The 14,841-nt window shown below is 41.6% G+C and overlaps 1 protein-coding gene across 2 annotated transcripts in view; it reads right to left on the reverse strand.

Annotated features, from left to right (window-relative positions):
* The window catches only part of gpc1b (glypican 1b), a 79,177-nt gene that overhangs the window by 22,427 nt on the left and 41,909 nt on the right, over window positions 1-14,841 (reverse strand). For both annotated transcript variants that reach the window (XM_030074589.1, XM_030074590.1), the window contains one exon: window positions 12,672-12,830. In XM_030074589.1, the coding sequence (XP_029930449.1) occupies window positions 12,672-12,830 (159 nt within the window). The remainder of the gene's footprint in view (window positions 1-12,671; window positions 12,831-14,841) is intronic.

The following is a 14,841-nucleotide window of genomic DNA, read 5'->3' on the forward strand; positions in this document are numbered from 1 at the left end:
AGAGCTGCATATCCATCACTCATACAAATAGAAAAGACACATGTGTATACTCACATACATATACACACAGACATATGTGTGCCCACGCGCGCGCACACACACACACACACACACACACACAATCCAGAGTGTACACACACTGCTGGGCAGACAGGGAGTAGGTGTGACAGGTGCAGCTTTGCTTTTTTTTTAATCCTCATTTGGATTCATTCCTGTCATACTGTAAAAGAAAAAAAAAATGCCAGAAGCCTGGCTAAGTAAAATGGGTTTCAGAAGGAAAGGTTTCATTCAGATCTAGGAGGGACTGTTTTTCTGTCAAATGAGTTATCCACATTTCTGTTTATTTTCCTCATAAGGCAGGAACAGGTGTTTAAAATGCTCAGAGCATAGCACATTTCTCTGTTGTAGGCTGATTCATGCCTTGCAAAACTGTTAAAAAAAAAACAAAAAAAAAACTGCCACTTCATAATTTTAGGTGTTTTGCTTGCTGAGAACTGTATGTGAATATTTAAATGTTTGTTCTTTGTTTGTAACAGTACTGCACCACAGGCTGTCCAGTTTCTCCTCTGGCCTTCAGCCCAAGTGAATAATGATCATCATTAGCATGACACAAAGCTCCTGTGTGTGTGTGTGTGTGTGTGTGTGTGTGTGTGTGTGTGCCTGCACGCGCACTTGTGTAAAGATGACCTTTCTCATTCTCTCTCTGCTTGTGTCTCCATGATACAGGGATCCCAGTGGGCCCACAAGCTCTCCCTCCATCACTTCATCCTTCCCTCTACTCTTCCATCCCTTTGCTCTATCCCTCAATCCTCTCTCATCCCTCAAGCCTAACCTCCATGTCCACCTCCCCCACTTTCTGCCCTCCAGGGAATGAGTAATGGGCAGTACATAGCTGCTCATATCCCAGGACATGAGCCCTAAATTGGGCAAGGGTGGGACAAAGAATGAGTTGCTTAATATGACAATAGTCTCTAATAACTAGGAAAATCTCTATAGCCACTCTCCATCTCATTCTGCCTCTCTCTCATTCCTTCTCCTCTCTCTAAAACTCTCTTTCTTAAAGACACCCACCCACACGCATACGTAGCGAGAGCAAGATAAGCCAAGCGTGTGTGTCTTAATGACTTTCTTCCTGCGGTGAGACGGGAATTAATGATTTCATTTGTAATCACACCGAGCTTCACATCCAGGCCACCTTGACATGTCGGAGGCTTATTTTAACTCTTTTCCAACATTCCCTGAGCCCCGTGGTTCTAAACCTGATAAAACACACACATGCACTCAGGCACTGACATGCACACATACATAGCACAATGTGGCTCTGTATGTAATACCCACTCCTTCAATCTTTTCATCTTTAATAAATCAACATAGTGCCCTGACTCTGGAGCAGAATGGCCAGACAATAGAGCACACTGGGGATTTAAATACCTTGGCACTACCATCGATGACAATCTGATTCTCTCCAAGTGCTAACAACAACTGCTCTTCCTCAGGGAGATAAGGAAGCTCCAGGTCCAGCAATCAGTCCTGCAAGTGGTCTACAGATCCTTTGTGGAATCAGTGCAGACCTTCAGTATCACAGTACGCACATACACACTGCAATGTGTGTGTGGTTGTCTCTTTTGTCACTGTCATCTTTTTTGTATGCCAAGTTTATTAGTTCTATGATGTTTATAAGAGTGGAATGTCTGGATAACAGTAAAAAACAATAATTGTCACAGCATGGTTTTGAGTGATGAGTGCTACCAAGCTGTATCCCCTCAAAAGGATTGAAAAGACCAGCAGCAAGATAATTGGGCAGGAACAAGAGCCACTCAGCAGCATGCATTAGAAATGGACGGTAAAGTAGGTTTCACTAATAGCTAAAGAAACCACACACCTGCTCAACACCTACTACTACAACCTCATGCCCTTCGGATGTCAATACAGGTCCCTGTCCCTCAGAGCCTGAACGGTACCTAACTCCATCCATGTATTGAACACTTTTCCTGTCCATACCTGTAACAGACTGATTAACAGTTCCCCTGCCCTCCCCTATCTTAATTTGTATGGCTGCACATAATGATTGACTAATCATAATCATGACTGTGCTATGATTGTCTGTGATTATTGCACTTGCCCTATTTGTCAATTGCACAAACAAAGTTACTCATGGAAAATACAGTAATTTGAACTTGAATGGTGTTTTAAACCAGACCAGGTTCTCGTGCACTTTCTCTCTGCTCTCATTCTCACTCTCTTACTCTCTTTGGTCTGTCTGTCCCTTTGTTTTCACATTCCTCCCTTCCCTGTCTCTGTGCCTCTTCCTCTGTTCAGGTGTGCTATTGACAAGGGATTCCTTGTTACAGAGGAGCTACTGATCCTCCTCCAGCTGCCAGTCACTCTAACTGAGAGCTTGGGCAGATCCTGAGTAAGTTTCTCACACAGAGGGATTAATTGAGCCTGGCTTGTGCTTCCCATTCCACACTAATCCAGAATCAGTTTTCTCACACAGAGGGCTTTAGGGGGTCTGTCTACTTTTGCCACAGTGTAATAAAGTTAGAAAATCCTGATCCAAAATTGGTCAGTCATTAAGCCATCCCAGGCTGACAGGAAATCACTAATCCTTTCATGATTTGTCTGTACTACTCCCGCCTGCCACTGGTTTCCTGTACAAATCAATGTTGCCGTTTGTTCTGTGCTTCTGATTGACAGTTGACATTGTCTCCCATGTACATGAAATGTTTCTGGGCGCAGCTAAAGCATTGAAAATGCATTGTGCAATATCCACATTTGCTGTGAAATATTGGGAGACTCTGCCATTATCTTGTCAGCTCCAGAAAACAGTTTTTGACTCACAAGGCTTTTGCTGGACACTAACACTAGCCAAACAAATGTATGCCTCTGTAAATAAAAGCAGATACCCATATAGTTATATTGCCATGGATGCTTGAGCATATTGTAGAGGCTGACACTCACTCCCATGCATGTCCATAAATAGTAAGCAAACTAGCAGTGAAACACGACAGACATATTGAGTTTTGGCAGGGCACCAGAGACCAACGAGGGAGGACTAGAGAGAAGATGACTGAAACAATGTAAGGGAGTAAGAGAAAAGACCGGACCACAAGAAGCATAGCGGCTGCATATCCGACAGCCTTAATTCTATTTATCCACTTTGACAAGTGGTGAATGATCATATTAGCTGGACGTTTCCTTGGCAGAGGAGAGACAGAGGGAGATAAAGAGAAAGAGAGTGAAGTGTAGAGAGAGAGAGAGAGAGAGAGAGAGAGAGAGAGGAGTAAATATGGTGGTGGAGATGCATTAAATAATAAAAGAGAATGATCTGTATAAGAAGGAAGAAAGATAATAAAGGGAATGAAGGCGGACTGAATTGTATCACTGCAATAAATACATAAATAAATAAATAAATAAATTCCATCTTACCTAGTAATTCAGCCTATATTTAGTCTTAAAATCTTCTTTAAACAAGTGGAAAAAATCTGCCAGTGGGATGAGATAATCCCACTTGTTTCCAGTGCTAATCAAGAATTGACTCAAGACTAATTTTCTTAAAACTAGTGGGCCGATCTGCCCTTTTCTGTTTTGTTTCAACATATTTATATATTTATATACATATTCATTTCCCAGAAAAAGAATCCTGATACAAGTGAAACTGCACTGGAGCAAGGGGTATTTAATTAAAATTGTAGGAGGTCTGGTTACTCAAAGTTCCTCCCCAGCAAGGGTCCAAGCCCACATATCTAGCTGTTTTTGGGATTTGTAGGACCATGTGGATGCAGTTTTGGACTATATATGTAGGACCATGTGGATATAGTGCCTACATATTGCATAGGCGTGTATATAAATTGCAATAAAGTACAATTCTAAAATAACTACCTTTCCCAGCCATTCTCATATGTGACACATTGTAAAAGTAAGAAACAGTATTTTCCCTTGAAATGCAAATAAAGCTCTGCTCACTTCAGTCTTCATCTTAACAAGACTGGGTCTGAGTATTTACCAGTAATCTACCAATAACACAAATTGCCGGTTGCATGACTGAGGTTACATTAGGCATCACGAAAACGCTGCAGTGTTACTAGATGAAAAACAAAGTGATTTTGAACCAACAAAAATTTATCTTTAACATGTCTGGGCATTTCTCTTTTGCCTTTTCTCTTACTTCTGCTTCTCTCTCTCTCACTGAATACAAGCACTTCCTGCTGCACAATTGCTTTGATTGGTCGAGATGGTTGAGTGATTTAAATAATGCACAGGATTGGACACAGGCATATAGCAGCTTCAACAAATCACGACACTATAAAAAGTTTGCAAACTGTTTTGTGGTCCGGGTGGAACCATTATAGGGTCCGGCCTTGGATCACAGCCCACTGATTGGTGATTTCTCATCCCCACTGGCTGATTTTTTTCACTTGTTTTCAGAAATGCAAGATTTTAAGACTGAAAATGAGATTAAATGACTTGTAATAATGGAGTTTTTTTTTTTTTTTTCAGTGTTAGTGTTTCAAGCCCGGTTGCTCCAGCCACTCCCTCAGCCTCCTCAGCAGTCACCAGATGCTCGTATGATCCTTACCCTTTCCTATCAGCACCCGCCCTTTGCACGCTTTTACCCCTCCCACCCCGCTCAAACGTCCACCTTTCACTTTGTTTTGTTCCCACCTGTGCAAGGACGAAAACAAATAAGCATGACAGCGGAAAACAAGCGCTGCTGTCCTGGGTGCAACCGAAGGTGCAAGCGATGATGTGGGGGCCATTAGACTGTTTATGTGTCAGATTGAGTCTCCATCAATAAGGACATTTATGACACACACACTCTACCCCAGGAGCACCGCAGCCCCCTTAGCAAGCATTTAGACACCATTAAAAGCTCCCTTATATTAAACAAGCCGACACACCACATAACACATGCCATTTATCAGCAGTCAGTCTCTTAAAGTCCTCATGCCTTTCTCTCCCTCTCTCTCTCTCTCTCCCTCTCTGTCTGGCACTGTGCACCATTTACCCATGTCTGTTTCTTTTTCTATCCATCTGTTTCTCTTTTTCAGCTTTTTCCTCTTTGCTTGTTTCCTCCCAAGCTGCCTGCCTCTCCTTGCCTGATGTTGTCTCATGATGATTCTTTTTTCCGCTCATCTCAATTTACTTTCCATTTCTTTCCTCTGCGCATCCTTTTTTTTTCTTCTTTTTTTTTTTTTTTGTAACACCGCAATCATCTATTCTCGCCCTCACTCTTTTCGCTCTCTCTCTCTTTCACTCTCATCCGTCCAAGGCACCATTGCTCCTAGCGAGTAATGTGTTTGGCATAATTAGGCCAGTGTACTCCAGGTCCCAACCGACGTGATTTGCATGCAGATAAAACGAGCCAATCACGCAGCACAATGGGAGCAGATGTCCTTGTCTCTCATGACATCATCAGAGGTGACCCTGAAAACAGGAAATTAGAAGGTGGGGTGGGTGGTGGAGGTGGGGTATCAAATCTGTTGTCTAATTGTAGGAATATTTCAACACAGACACAGAATGTGTTGAAGGAGTCTAATTAGAGATGTTTGCTTGGTTTCAGCGCTGCCTCTGCCACAGTGTTCATTACAGTGAGGAGACAACAGAGCAGACTGCTGCTGCTGCTGGGGTTGATGGCGATGTGGGAGGGGGAGATGGCGAGGTGGGGAGGGTAACATTTGGGTGCACTTGATGTCATCGTCATGGACTGCGCCCCCCCTCAGGTCTAGTCGAGCTCCTTCGGAGGAGATGGCGTTACTTAAGGGCCAGATGGGAGATGTTTGGAGCGCTGCTTAAATGAATAAATAAGTGTGTCCTGCCTGGTCATCTAGAAACGAGCGTACCCATAAGCCAGCCAGCCAGCCAGCCAGCCAGCCAGTACTCCTCAAATCAGATTAAACTCTATGACCACTGATCGGCCTCGGACTGAAATGGGCTGAAATACACTGGCCAATAAGCCTTTGGCTACTCATAAATACTGTGTGCCGGTGCATGTGTGTACGTATATGTGTGACTGTGTCTGTGTGCAACTGGGGTCTTGGCTCAGGATCAGACAAATAAGAAAATCTGCTTCTGTAATTCTTTCTGTCTCTAAGAGGCAGCCTGTCTGTCTGCCTCTGTCTGTCTGCCTGTCTATCTATCTATCTATCTATCTATCTATCTATCTATCTATCTATCTATCTATCTATCTATCTATCTATCTATCTATCAAGAAGTGGAATGGTTCTCCTTGTGTACGACCTGTTAGCAGCTTGATTCTAAGGCAGTGGTTTGGCTTAAAACAACTTGAACTGATTCAGAATGCAACCCTTCTTTTTAATTTAAACATCAACAATTAGCAATTCAGCATAAAAAGATGAATGGGGCTTTTGCCAGTGTTTTGTAAAGGTTGTGCAACGTAGTCACACAAAGCCTTATATATGTATCTGGAAAACAAAACAAAACAAAAAACAGTTACATTACATTATGAGATTCACTGTATTTTTGCTTGTGAAAAAGTGCAATGCATGCAAGAACAATAGGGGAAAAAACTATATTCATTGGTTTGGAAAATGCTGCACCCCAACTAACTAACATCTATATATCTATCTTCCTAGTATTTGTATGCTCATACGTGTTTCTAAAAATCGCCTAAGGATCCTATTGCATCCAGCTACATCAACGGTAGCAGTAGCACACACACACACACACACACACACACACACACACACACGCGCAAACACACAGTGGATCCAGATGTCAGCCATGGCACCATTAAGCAGAGCACCACCTGCAAGCTTTAAGGCTTCCGTCTGTCTGCCACACCTGCCTGCCATCTAACACACACAGCTCCCTACAGTGCCATCATTCTCTCTATCCTCTCTGACCTTTCTCCCTCTCTCTTTGTGTGTGCACTGTGTACCCCCATCTCTCTTTCTGTCTTGGTCTTGTTTATCTATCTCACACTCTTTTTGTCTAGCTCGTTCCCTCTATTCCTGCCTGTTTATCTCTCATTGCTCTCTCGCTCTCTTCAGCCTTTTGGCGTCCTTTCTGTCTCTTTCTCCCTCTCGCTGTACTTCCTCTCCTCCCACATCTTTTCCTTTCATTCTATTCTATTTTTTTTTCTTTCTCCTAACAATAGTGTGCTTACTTGTCCAGTTGTTGCATTTGCATCCTAAGGGCAGTTTAACTTAGTCTCGATGCTATTTAATTCAAACCTCTGCAGATAAGGTTCATCCATGCAGTGGTAAAACTGTCTACTGTAAACGGAGAGGGAACAGGCAGTACAAACCATGCATACACACAAAAATCACTCTCATTCACACACACACACACACACACACACACACACACACACACACACACACACACACACACATACACACGCAGGCCCGGAGCCAGCTGTGTGTGAGCATGCTGGTCCTCTAATCTGTGGCTTGGTTGGGGCTTCTTCCAGAGTTTCTGGACCTAAAAAGGCCTTGCCTGCCTGGGCTGGAACAGTAACACCCTACACTTAGCCACATGGCGCTAGCTAGCCCACACCCTGCTAAACACAGCCAGATGTGAAGGGCTGGCAGCAGGGTACAATGTTACTATACTCTCTTCTAGCTTTACTAAAATAAAAAATTACTGCTACTTTTGGGAAGTTGGTTGGGAATCAGATCCTCTCTTCTCATATTTATATTATCAACCCATATTTCAGTAAAACAATAAGACTGTGTGTCTAAACTCGTCAATGAATGACATCCTACTGTGCTGACACAGATCCTTTACTGGCATCGTAAAGAGTGGAATCCACTGCCATATGAAAACCATGTATCTCCTATTTGGGCAATTTTCATGTTTTAACTTCATTTGAGGATTTTTCTGCTGCTCTACGGGTTAAAAAGATTAAGCAATAAACCTTTTCAAAACTAATTACATGAACTGAAAATGTAGTTGGCAAGTTAAAAAAAGACTTTTGTTTACTTGGTTCCTGAAAAAGCTGACACTGAGACTACATGGTTTTCACCTGACAACAGCAGGAGGTTGGGCTTTAGCAGTGGCTTAGTTCAGTGGCAGCTGTTTACCAAAGCCTAAAACAGGAGGTCAAGTCATCTTGTTTAGCCCACTCCAGTAGCTACAGCAGAAAAAAAAAAAAAAAAAAAAAAAAGATAATCTCTTCTGCAAGGACGGGTGGACCCGGCCAAATTGTGCGGCTTCTGTGACAGCAAATGCATCACATCACGATACAATTAACCCCAGTCTATCGCTCAGCTCCTCCTGCCTTCAGAGAACGTGGTCAACAACAGATGGTTGTAAGACCTTAAGCACCCCCACCACCACCGCCACCATGCACACACTTCTCTCTCTTTGCTCTGTCTGCTCTGCCATCTCCTTCTAATGCTGCTCCTCAGGCTGAGCTGAGGGGAGATGGAAAAAAAAAAAAAAAAAAAAAACAAGGAGGAAGGGATAAAAGAGAGGATGAGAGGAAGAACTGAGGCAGACTATGTTGTCCAGGGCCGGAGAGGATTGACATTTTGTTATCCTTACTGCAACCCCCACACAACCTGCTGGGATAGGGAAGAAGAAAGGAAAGGAAAGGAAAGGAAAGGAAAGGAAAGGACAGGAAAGGAAAGGAAAGGAAAGGACAGGAAAGGAAAGGAAAGGAAAGGAAAGGAAAGGAAAGGAAAGGACAGGAAAGGAAAGGAAAGGAAAGGAAAGGAAAGGAAAGGAAAGGAAAGGAAAGGAAAGGACAGGACAGGAAAGGAAAGGAAATGAAAGGTAAGAGAGAGCAGGAGAAAGAGTATGAGTGAGAAAGACACCTTTACACAGGTGCGGCTGGACTTAAGGTCAAGGAAAAGGACAAGTCTGAACAGAGGTCTGGATTCCAGAACAACAGCAGCTATTTGAACTCCTCTGAGTAAATGACACAGGGAGACGCACACCTACAAAAACAAGCTCCGAATGACTTCACTGTTTGGCAGCAGGCATCACCGCTCGCATGACGTGTGTGTGTTCTGTGTGTGTATTTGCACAAGAGCTCTTTGATGCACATCATTAGATTGTTTAGAGTGTCGAGCTGAGTGCTGCTTGAATGTGCGCATCTGTACTCGGTGTTGTTTACTAGCTCCGCTCTGCTAAATGAGGTGTTTTTTCTGAAGAATGAGAAAGTTCCAGGACTGTATGATGACATAAACTAGCTTGGAGGAGGTTTGTATGTCTTGGACAGGTTTGTATGTGTATGTGTGTGTGTGTGTGTGTGAGAGTTGTGTATTTGTCCTTCTGTGTGCTTTGGCGGGACCAAAGTATCTCTTTGGCATGGAAACAGCACCCTGAGTGAAAAGGAGGGACCATGAGAAATAGCGAGACATAGAGAGACGGAGACACAGAGCGATAGAGGAAGAGTAAACAAATGTCACTCAGCCACTAATCACTGTGATCTGAAAAGGTCAGTCTAACTAGCCAAGCTCAGAGCTCCAGCTGACAGATCCATTGTCACAAACTGGCCAAGGGGAACAAGTGGAGCGCAGAGAGACCCTTCTATTAACTGCAGCAGGTCATTAAACACAAATAATTGCCTTGGTGCACCAGTGGTCGGAGATTGAGAATCTCTCCCGCGTTCTCTTTCTCTTTCCTTCTCTCTAGCTCTAAACATTACAATTAAGAATCTAAACAATCTCTGTCCCATGATGCAGAGGGTATTGTGTGGTGCAGGCTCAATGATCTGTTGCGTGTCATCGCAGAATAAACACATTAGGAAACTTGCAGAGTGAACCGTTCAAATGTCGCTGAAGTTCACCATTTCAAAAATGTCAATTTATTTCGATTGCATTTGGGAATTGTGAAGTCACAAGGGGTTGAAGCTGGTACTTGAGATTTGGAGACAGGACCTGCTGATAGATTAACATTTAAAACAAGGTCTAATTCTATTCAGTTGAATGAATTCAAATGGGATCAGATTCTTTCATGAAACAGGTAGGTTTTGATCTGAGAGTATAATGCCATTATACATTGTTGTACTACCTGTAGCTCAGTATCTGATCTGAGAGCTGGTGCTGTGCTATACTTTTTGACTGCTCAATTTGGTTGTTTCTTGTCATATTTCATGCTGTCAGCTTGCATAAATATCACATTCACAAATATAAATCCCTGTAAAACTTTTTAATTTGTAAGTTTCCATACACTCTAGCAGAATGTCATACTCAAGATGACTTATGATTATGATTTGTATTGTTCACATAATTGGCCTCTTCTGCTATGGGAGCAGAAGTTGTACATCAGCAAAACGCTGTATGTCTGCTAGTGATGCATGGATCAGCTCTGACATCATCTGAACCCGCATGTACACAGAAAACATTAACCCACCACCCACGTAAATTAATTATTATCTTCAATTTAGAGTCCCGCACCCACATGGACACTTCACTCAACCTCTACCTGTCCATCCAGGCTATGTTGATTTTTAAAGTGAGCCAAACAGCACAGGCTTTCAAGGTGATTCTTTTATTGTGCTCACATTTTCGAGAATGTAACTAATATTTTCTTCTCATTAATGATGTATTACTTCGCCCACCCACAACTCATCCGAATTAATCAGAATGTTAATTTTTATGACCCAGCCCGCCAGATCCGCAGATTATCTGCAGAGCCCGCGGATACAACTGCAGTCCGCACATCACTAATGCCTGGTGGGCCTTTTTGATAACGCTTAGCTTATCTGGCAGTTAAATAGACTGTAATAATAATATTTTATTACTTTACAAGTTAGCCTCTAAATAGCTATCAGTAATTTATTCAGAACTTACAATCCATTTTATGAACAATTGTCTAAAAGTTTTTTTTGTTTTTTTTTTTTCATCTCCTTTCCAAGTTTCTAATAATATACTGGAAATCCATTTTCAGGACAATTTTCCATTAATTACATATTTGCCATGTTATTTATTTATTTATTTATTTGTTTGTGTTTGTTTGTTTGTTTTCCTAATAACAGACTTTAATAACGGACTTTTAAAACAATATTTTAAGCCCACCTACTTTTCAACTAAGTTGCGGAATACTTAGTAGGAGTTTATTTAGCACTTGCAGTGTAAATGCCAGATAATTTACCAGTAAGTAGTTTGTGTTACCACCTTTTTCCCTGTTAAATACCTGGTTATTTACAATCTGTAAAATAAAATGTTACCCACTTGGGATAGCTTCTTCCAAAGAGCTACCAATGATAAGGGAAAGGCTTTCATGAAAATCATTGATAGTCACTGTAAATGTGCTCTTGGATTTAATTTAGGTTATTTTCTTATTTATTTATTTCACATATGGTCATGGAGTCAGTGGTATATGGTATTGGTGCCTAAGTTTGATACTGATATTCTGACAAAACTACTGCAAGGTGTTATTATTCTCTCCTATTTATGCTTAACAACAGATCACTTCAGTCTGTACACTCTGCCACTGGCAAAAAAAAAAAAAAATACTGGGCATGGAAATGTTTGCATTGTCCAAATGAGAAAAAGTGTCTAGCACAATATAACAATAACAAAATGCTGGGAGTAGACTAACAGTTTAATTTATACATCTAGTGCGACTGAAATGATTTGCAGTAAAGGTAACTGTGTGTGTAATATAATACACAAGGAGAGCAGCCATTAATCAGACATTTATCCACTCATGCCAGCTCTGATAGCGGGGAGACGTTGGGTTAGGCAAAATCCCAGACTTCACAGAGAACGGGTGTTTTCCAACTGTGTAAATATTGTTTAAAAGCAAGAAGCCAAAATAACACAAACATACTGACAGTCAGGCAGCACAATTTCACAGCTTTTGGAAGAATCACAGGATAATTTACAGCCAATTATCTATAAGAGCCATGTAATATGGAGCCTCCAATGTGCCAGCTTTATTATTATACACTAGCTCAGGGTTTAATTATTATTGATTTATATACCTTTGAAAAAATCATAAAGTGATAAATTAAATTCACATTGAGATAATGCATTTGATAAACCTCGCTAATATCTTACATACATGATTTATTAAATGTGTATAATGATGATTTCATTCATTGTTTTTTAAATCATTATTTCAGTATCTGGAGAGTGAATTAATAAGAAGAAAAACATGAACAAAGTCATTAATATACAGTTAAGTTTTCTTTTAATGCATTTTAAAACATAATTTTTAGTTTTGTTTTTAGCTGTTTGAAAGCATTCTGCAAAACAAGCACAACTTTGTTTACCATGTCAGTGCAACATCCATCCATCCATAAATACAGAAATAAATAAGTAACCACTACTATTTGTTCAACTATTGACACAATTTAGTCTTTAGTATTTCTAAAGATTTGAGTAAATCAGGTCTTCTTTGTAAGTAACAGGCTTTAACTTTCATCTCCTTGGCTTATTTTCTCTTTGTGTGTGTGTGTGTGTGTGTGTGTGTGTGTGTGTGTGTGTGTGTGTGTGTTGCAGGCAGTACATGTTTTTTTGTGAAAAAGTGGAATAACAGTGAATGAACACTGAATGAACACTGAGAACTGCATTATTTACTCGCACTGTGCATCACAAAAAAATTCCCCTCGCTAAAGTGTCCTTACACATGTGGTTCCACATCAGACTAACCAAGAGTGGGAACAAATTCAAAGACACGCTCACATGCATTCTTACTTTTTAATCCTCACGTTTGACTCACTCTTTTTTCACACACACACACACACCTACCATCAAAGGCCTTGTACTGTCCAGTCAGTGAGACTTGTAAGGCTCGTCCAGCGTCTTTGAGCAGTCCCTCCATCTCCCTGCGACTCAGGCTGGCCAGGTTGTCCTCCATGCCGCTGGTGCAACAGGTGTAGCCCTGGGGACAGATGCGCAGGTGCTCCCCTGGTAGGAGTGCAGGTGAACGGGAAGGAGGAAGGGGGGAGGGGAGAATGAGGGGTACAGAAGAGGATTTGTGGTGGAGAAATCAGAATGAAAAGTAGGATGTGGAGGTGGAGAAAGAGAGGGGAAAAGACGGAAGAAAAAAGATAAGTTTTTTTTAACACAATCAAAATGCATTCAACTGATTAAGATTTCTTCTGTTCTGGCATGGAGAACACAATGCTGAAGAGTGAACATGAGCACGAATCAGACTGGCTATATTAGTTGCTATGGTTGTTTTTTTTTTCAGTCTTGAACTCAGTCTACTGGCAGGCCGCAAGGCTTGGCGACCGGTGTCCATCCGTCTGATTGCCTGGCAGGATGCAGAGAGGTCTGTGGTGCTGTGAGTAGCAATGCATGTGTGTGTGTGTGTGTGTGTGTGTGTTTGTGTGTGCGTGTTCTTTGGGGAGGGTGTCATCAGTGCTCCCGTATGACTTTAAACAACTTTAACAAGCTCTACTGATGCACACAGGCCTATCAAGCACACGCACATGACAAACACGCGTGCTCGAAAACACAGGAAAATGGAATGCATGAGGAAGCTCAAGCTGAAACACACACATACATACACACACACGCACACACACACACATAAAAAGCTGAAGAAATTTAAATTAGAGCAGTCAAAACCAGTTACAGTTGCAGTGGAGTTGCAGCTGAAATCTCAATGAATTATAGTGAAATATAAGTTACATCATCCACCTCATTGCTATCAGGCCTAAGGCAAGAGGAATTCATGTGGGTGACATTCAATTACAGGTGAAGAGAGCAGATATGATGCAGCTGTGAACTGCAATCAAAAATGTCTTATTGAATTTAATTGATATACTCCAATATGTTTTCCCACACAGCGACACGCTTATGCACGCTTGCACACACTGAAAGACCAGATATACAACGGTGTATTCTAAACCCTCTTCAGAAAAATTTTAGATTTAGAATGGTCTTCAAACTCGCGCCCTCTTTTCTCTCTTTCTGTCTCACTCAAACACACACACACACATATTTTTTTCCACAACATGATGCAATCAGACTGTGGATTATAGTCTTTATCTCTCCATCCGTTAGTTGGTTCCTCCATCTGTCCATCAGACATGATATTTCAGACAATGCTGAGCTGATTTTGTTAAAACTTGGGGGAACGGTGCATCTCATTAGTGCTGTCTGGCATTTCTGGGCATTTGGCCCAAGATGGGCACTACATGTACAGGTCAAAATAAGGGGGCAAACTATATTTGTTACTGACTGGTGCAGGGGAGCACTGCATCATCTGTGGGGGACGACATGTTTATTGTCGCTTGCATGTTGGTATGCTGCTGGGGTGGTTTGTGGTAAGCGGTGTGTAGATCGAATGCTGGCAGTATCATTTCCATTCAGATCATATTATTCCCTCCACAGAAGAGAGACCTAACTGACTCTCACTGAGGCTGCCATTTTATCCAGTGACAAGCGATCTCTAACAACTTCAGTGTAATTCCCACCTTACTGCCCATTCTTTTCCCTTTCTTGTCCTCCCTGCTTGATGGCCCTGTGAGATTCTACTGCAAAATCCTGTTCAGTCTGTCCTGTTGCACATGGGCCTGTCACAGTTACACATGTACACACACACATACAGACCTTAAAACATTATTGCAATTCAATTTGGGTATCCTCTTGTTTGGTCTGCATGAGACTTTAGATGTAACTCCCTCAGCTAGCACATCACACGTCACTTGCAGACAGTGAGATGTTTAAAGAAAGATAATCAAACCTCATTGTCAGTCCTCTGCACTGCTTTGCCTCCAAGATTTTTCCCGCCAAAAATGCATACAACTACAAAAAACAACCAAGAGTCTAGAAATCTTTTGTTGCAATATTGTACATCTGCTTTACTTAAAAAAAAAAAAAAAAAAAAAAAAAAAAAAAAAACCTCTGACGTAGGCACGGTCAAAACCAAACTCAACTGCTGCAACACTAGTGTAACATACAGTAAAGA

Source organism: Myripristis murdjan, chromosome 17 (assembly GCF_902150065.1).
Source record: "Myripristis murdjan chromosome 17, fMyrMur1.1, whole genome shotgun sequence".
Classification (NCBI taxonomy): Eukaryota; Metazoa; Chordata; class Actinopteri; order Holocentriformes; family Holocentridae; genus Myripristis; species Myripristis murdjan.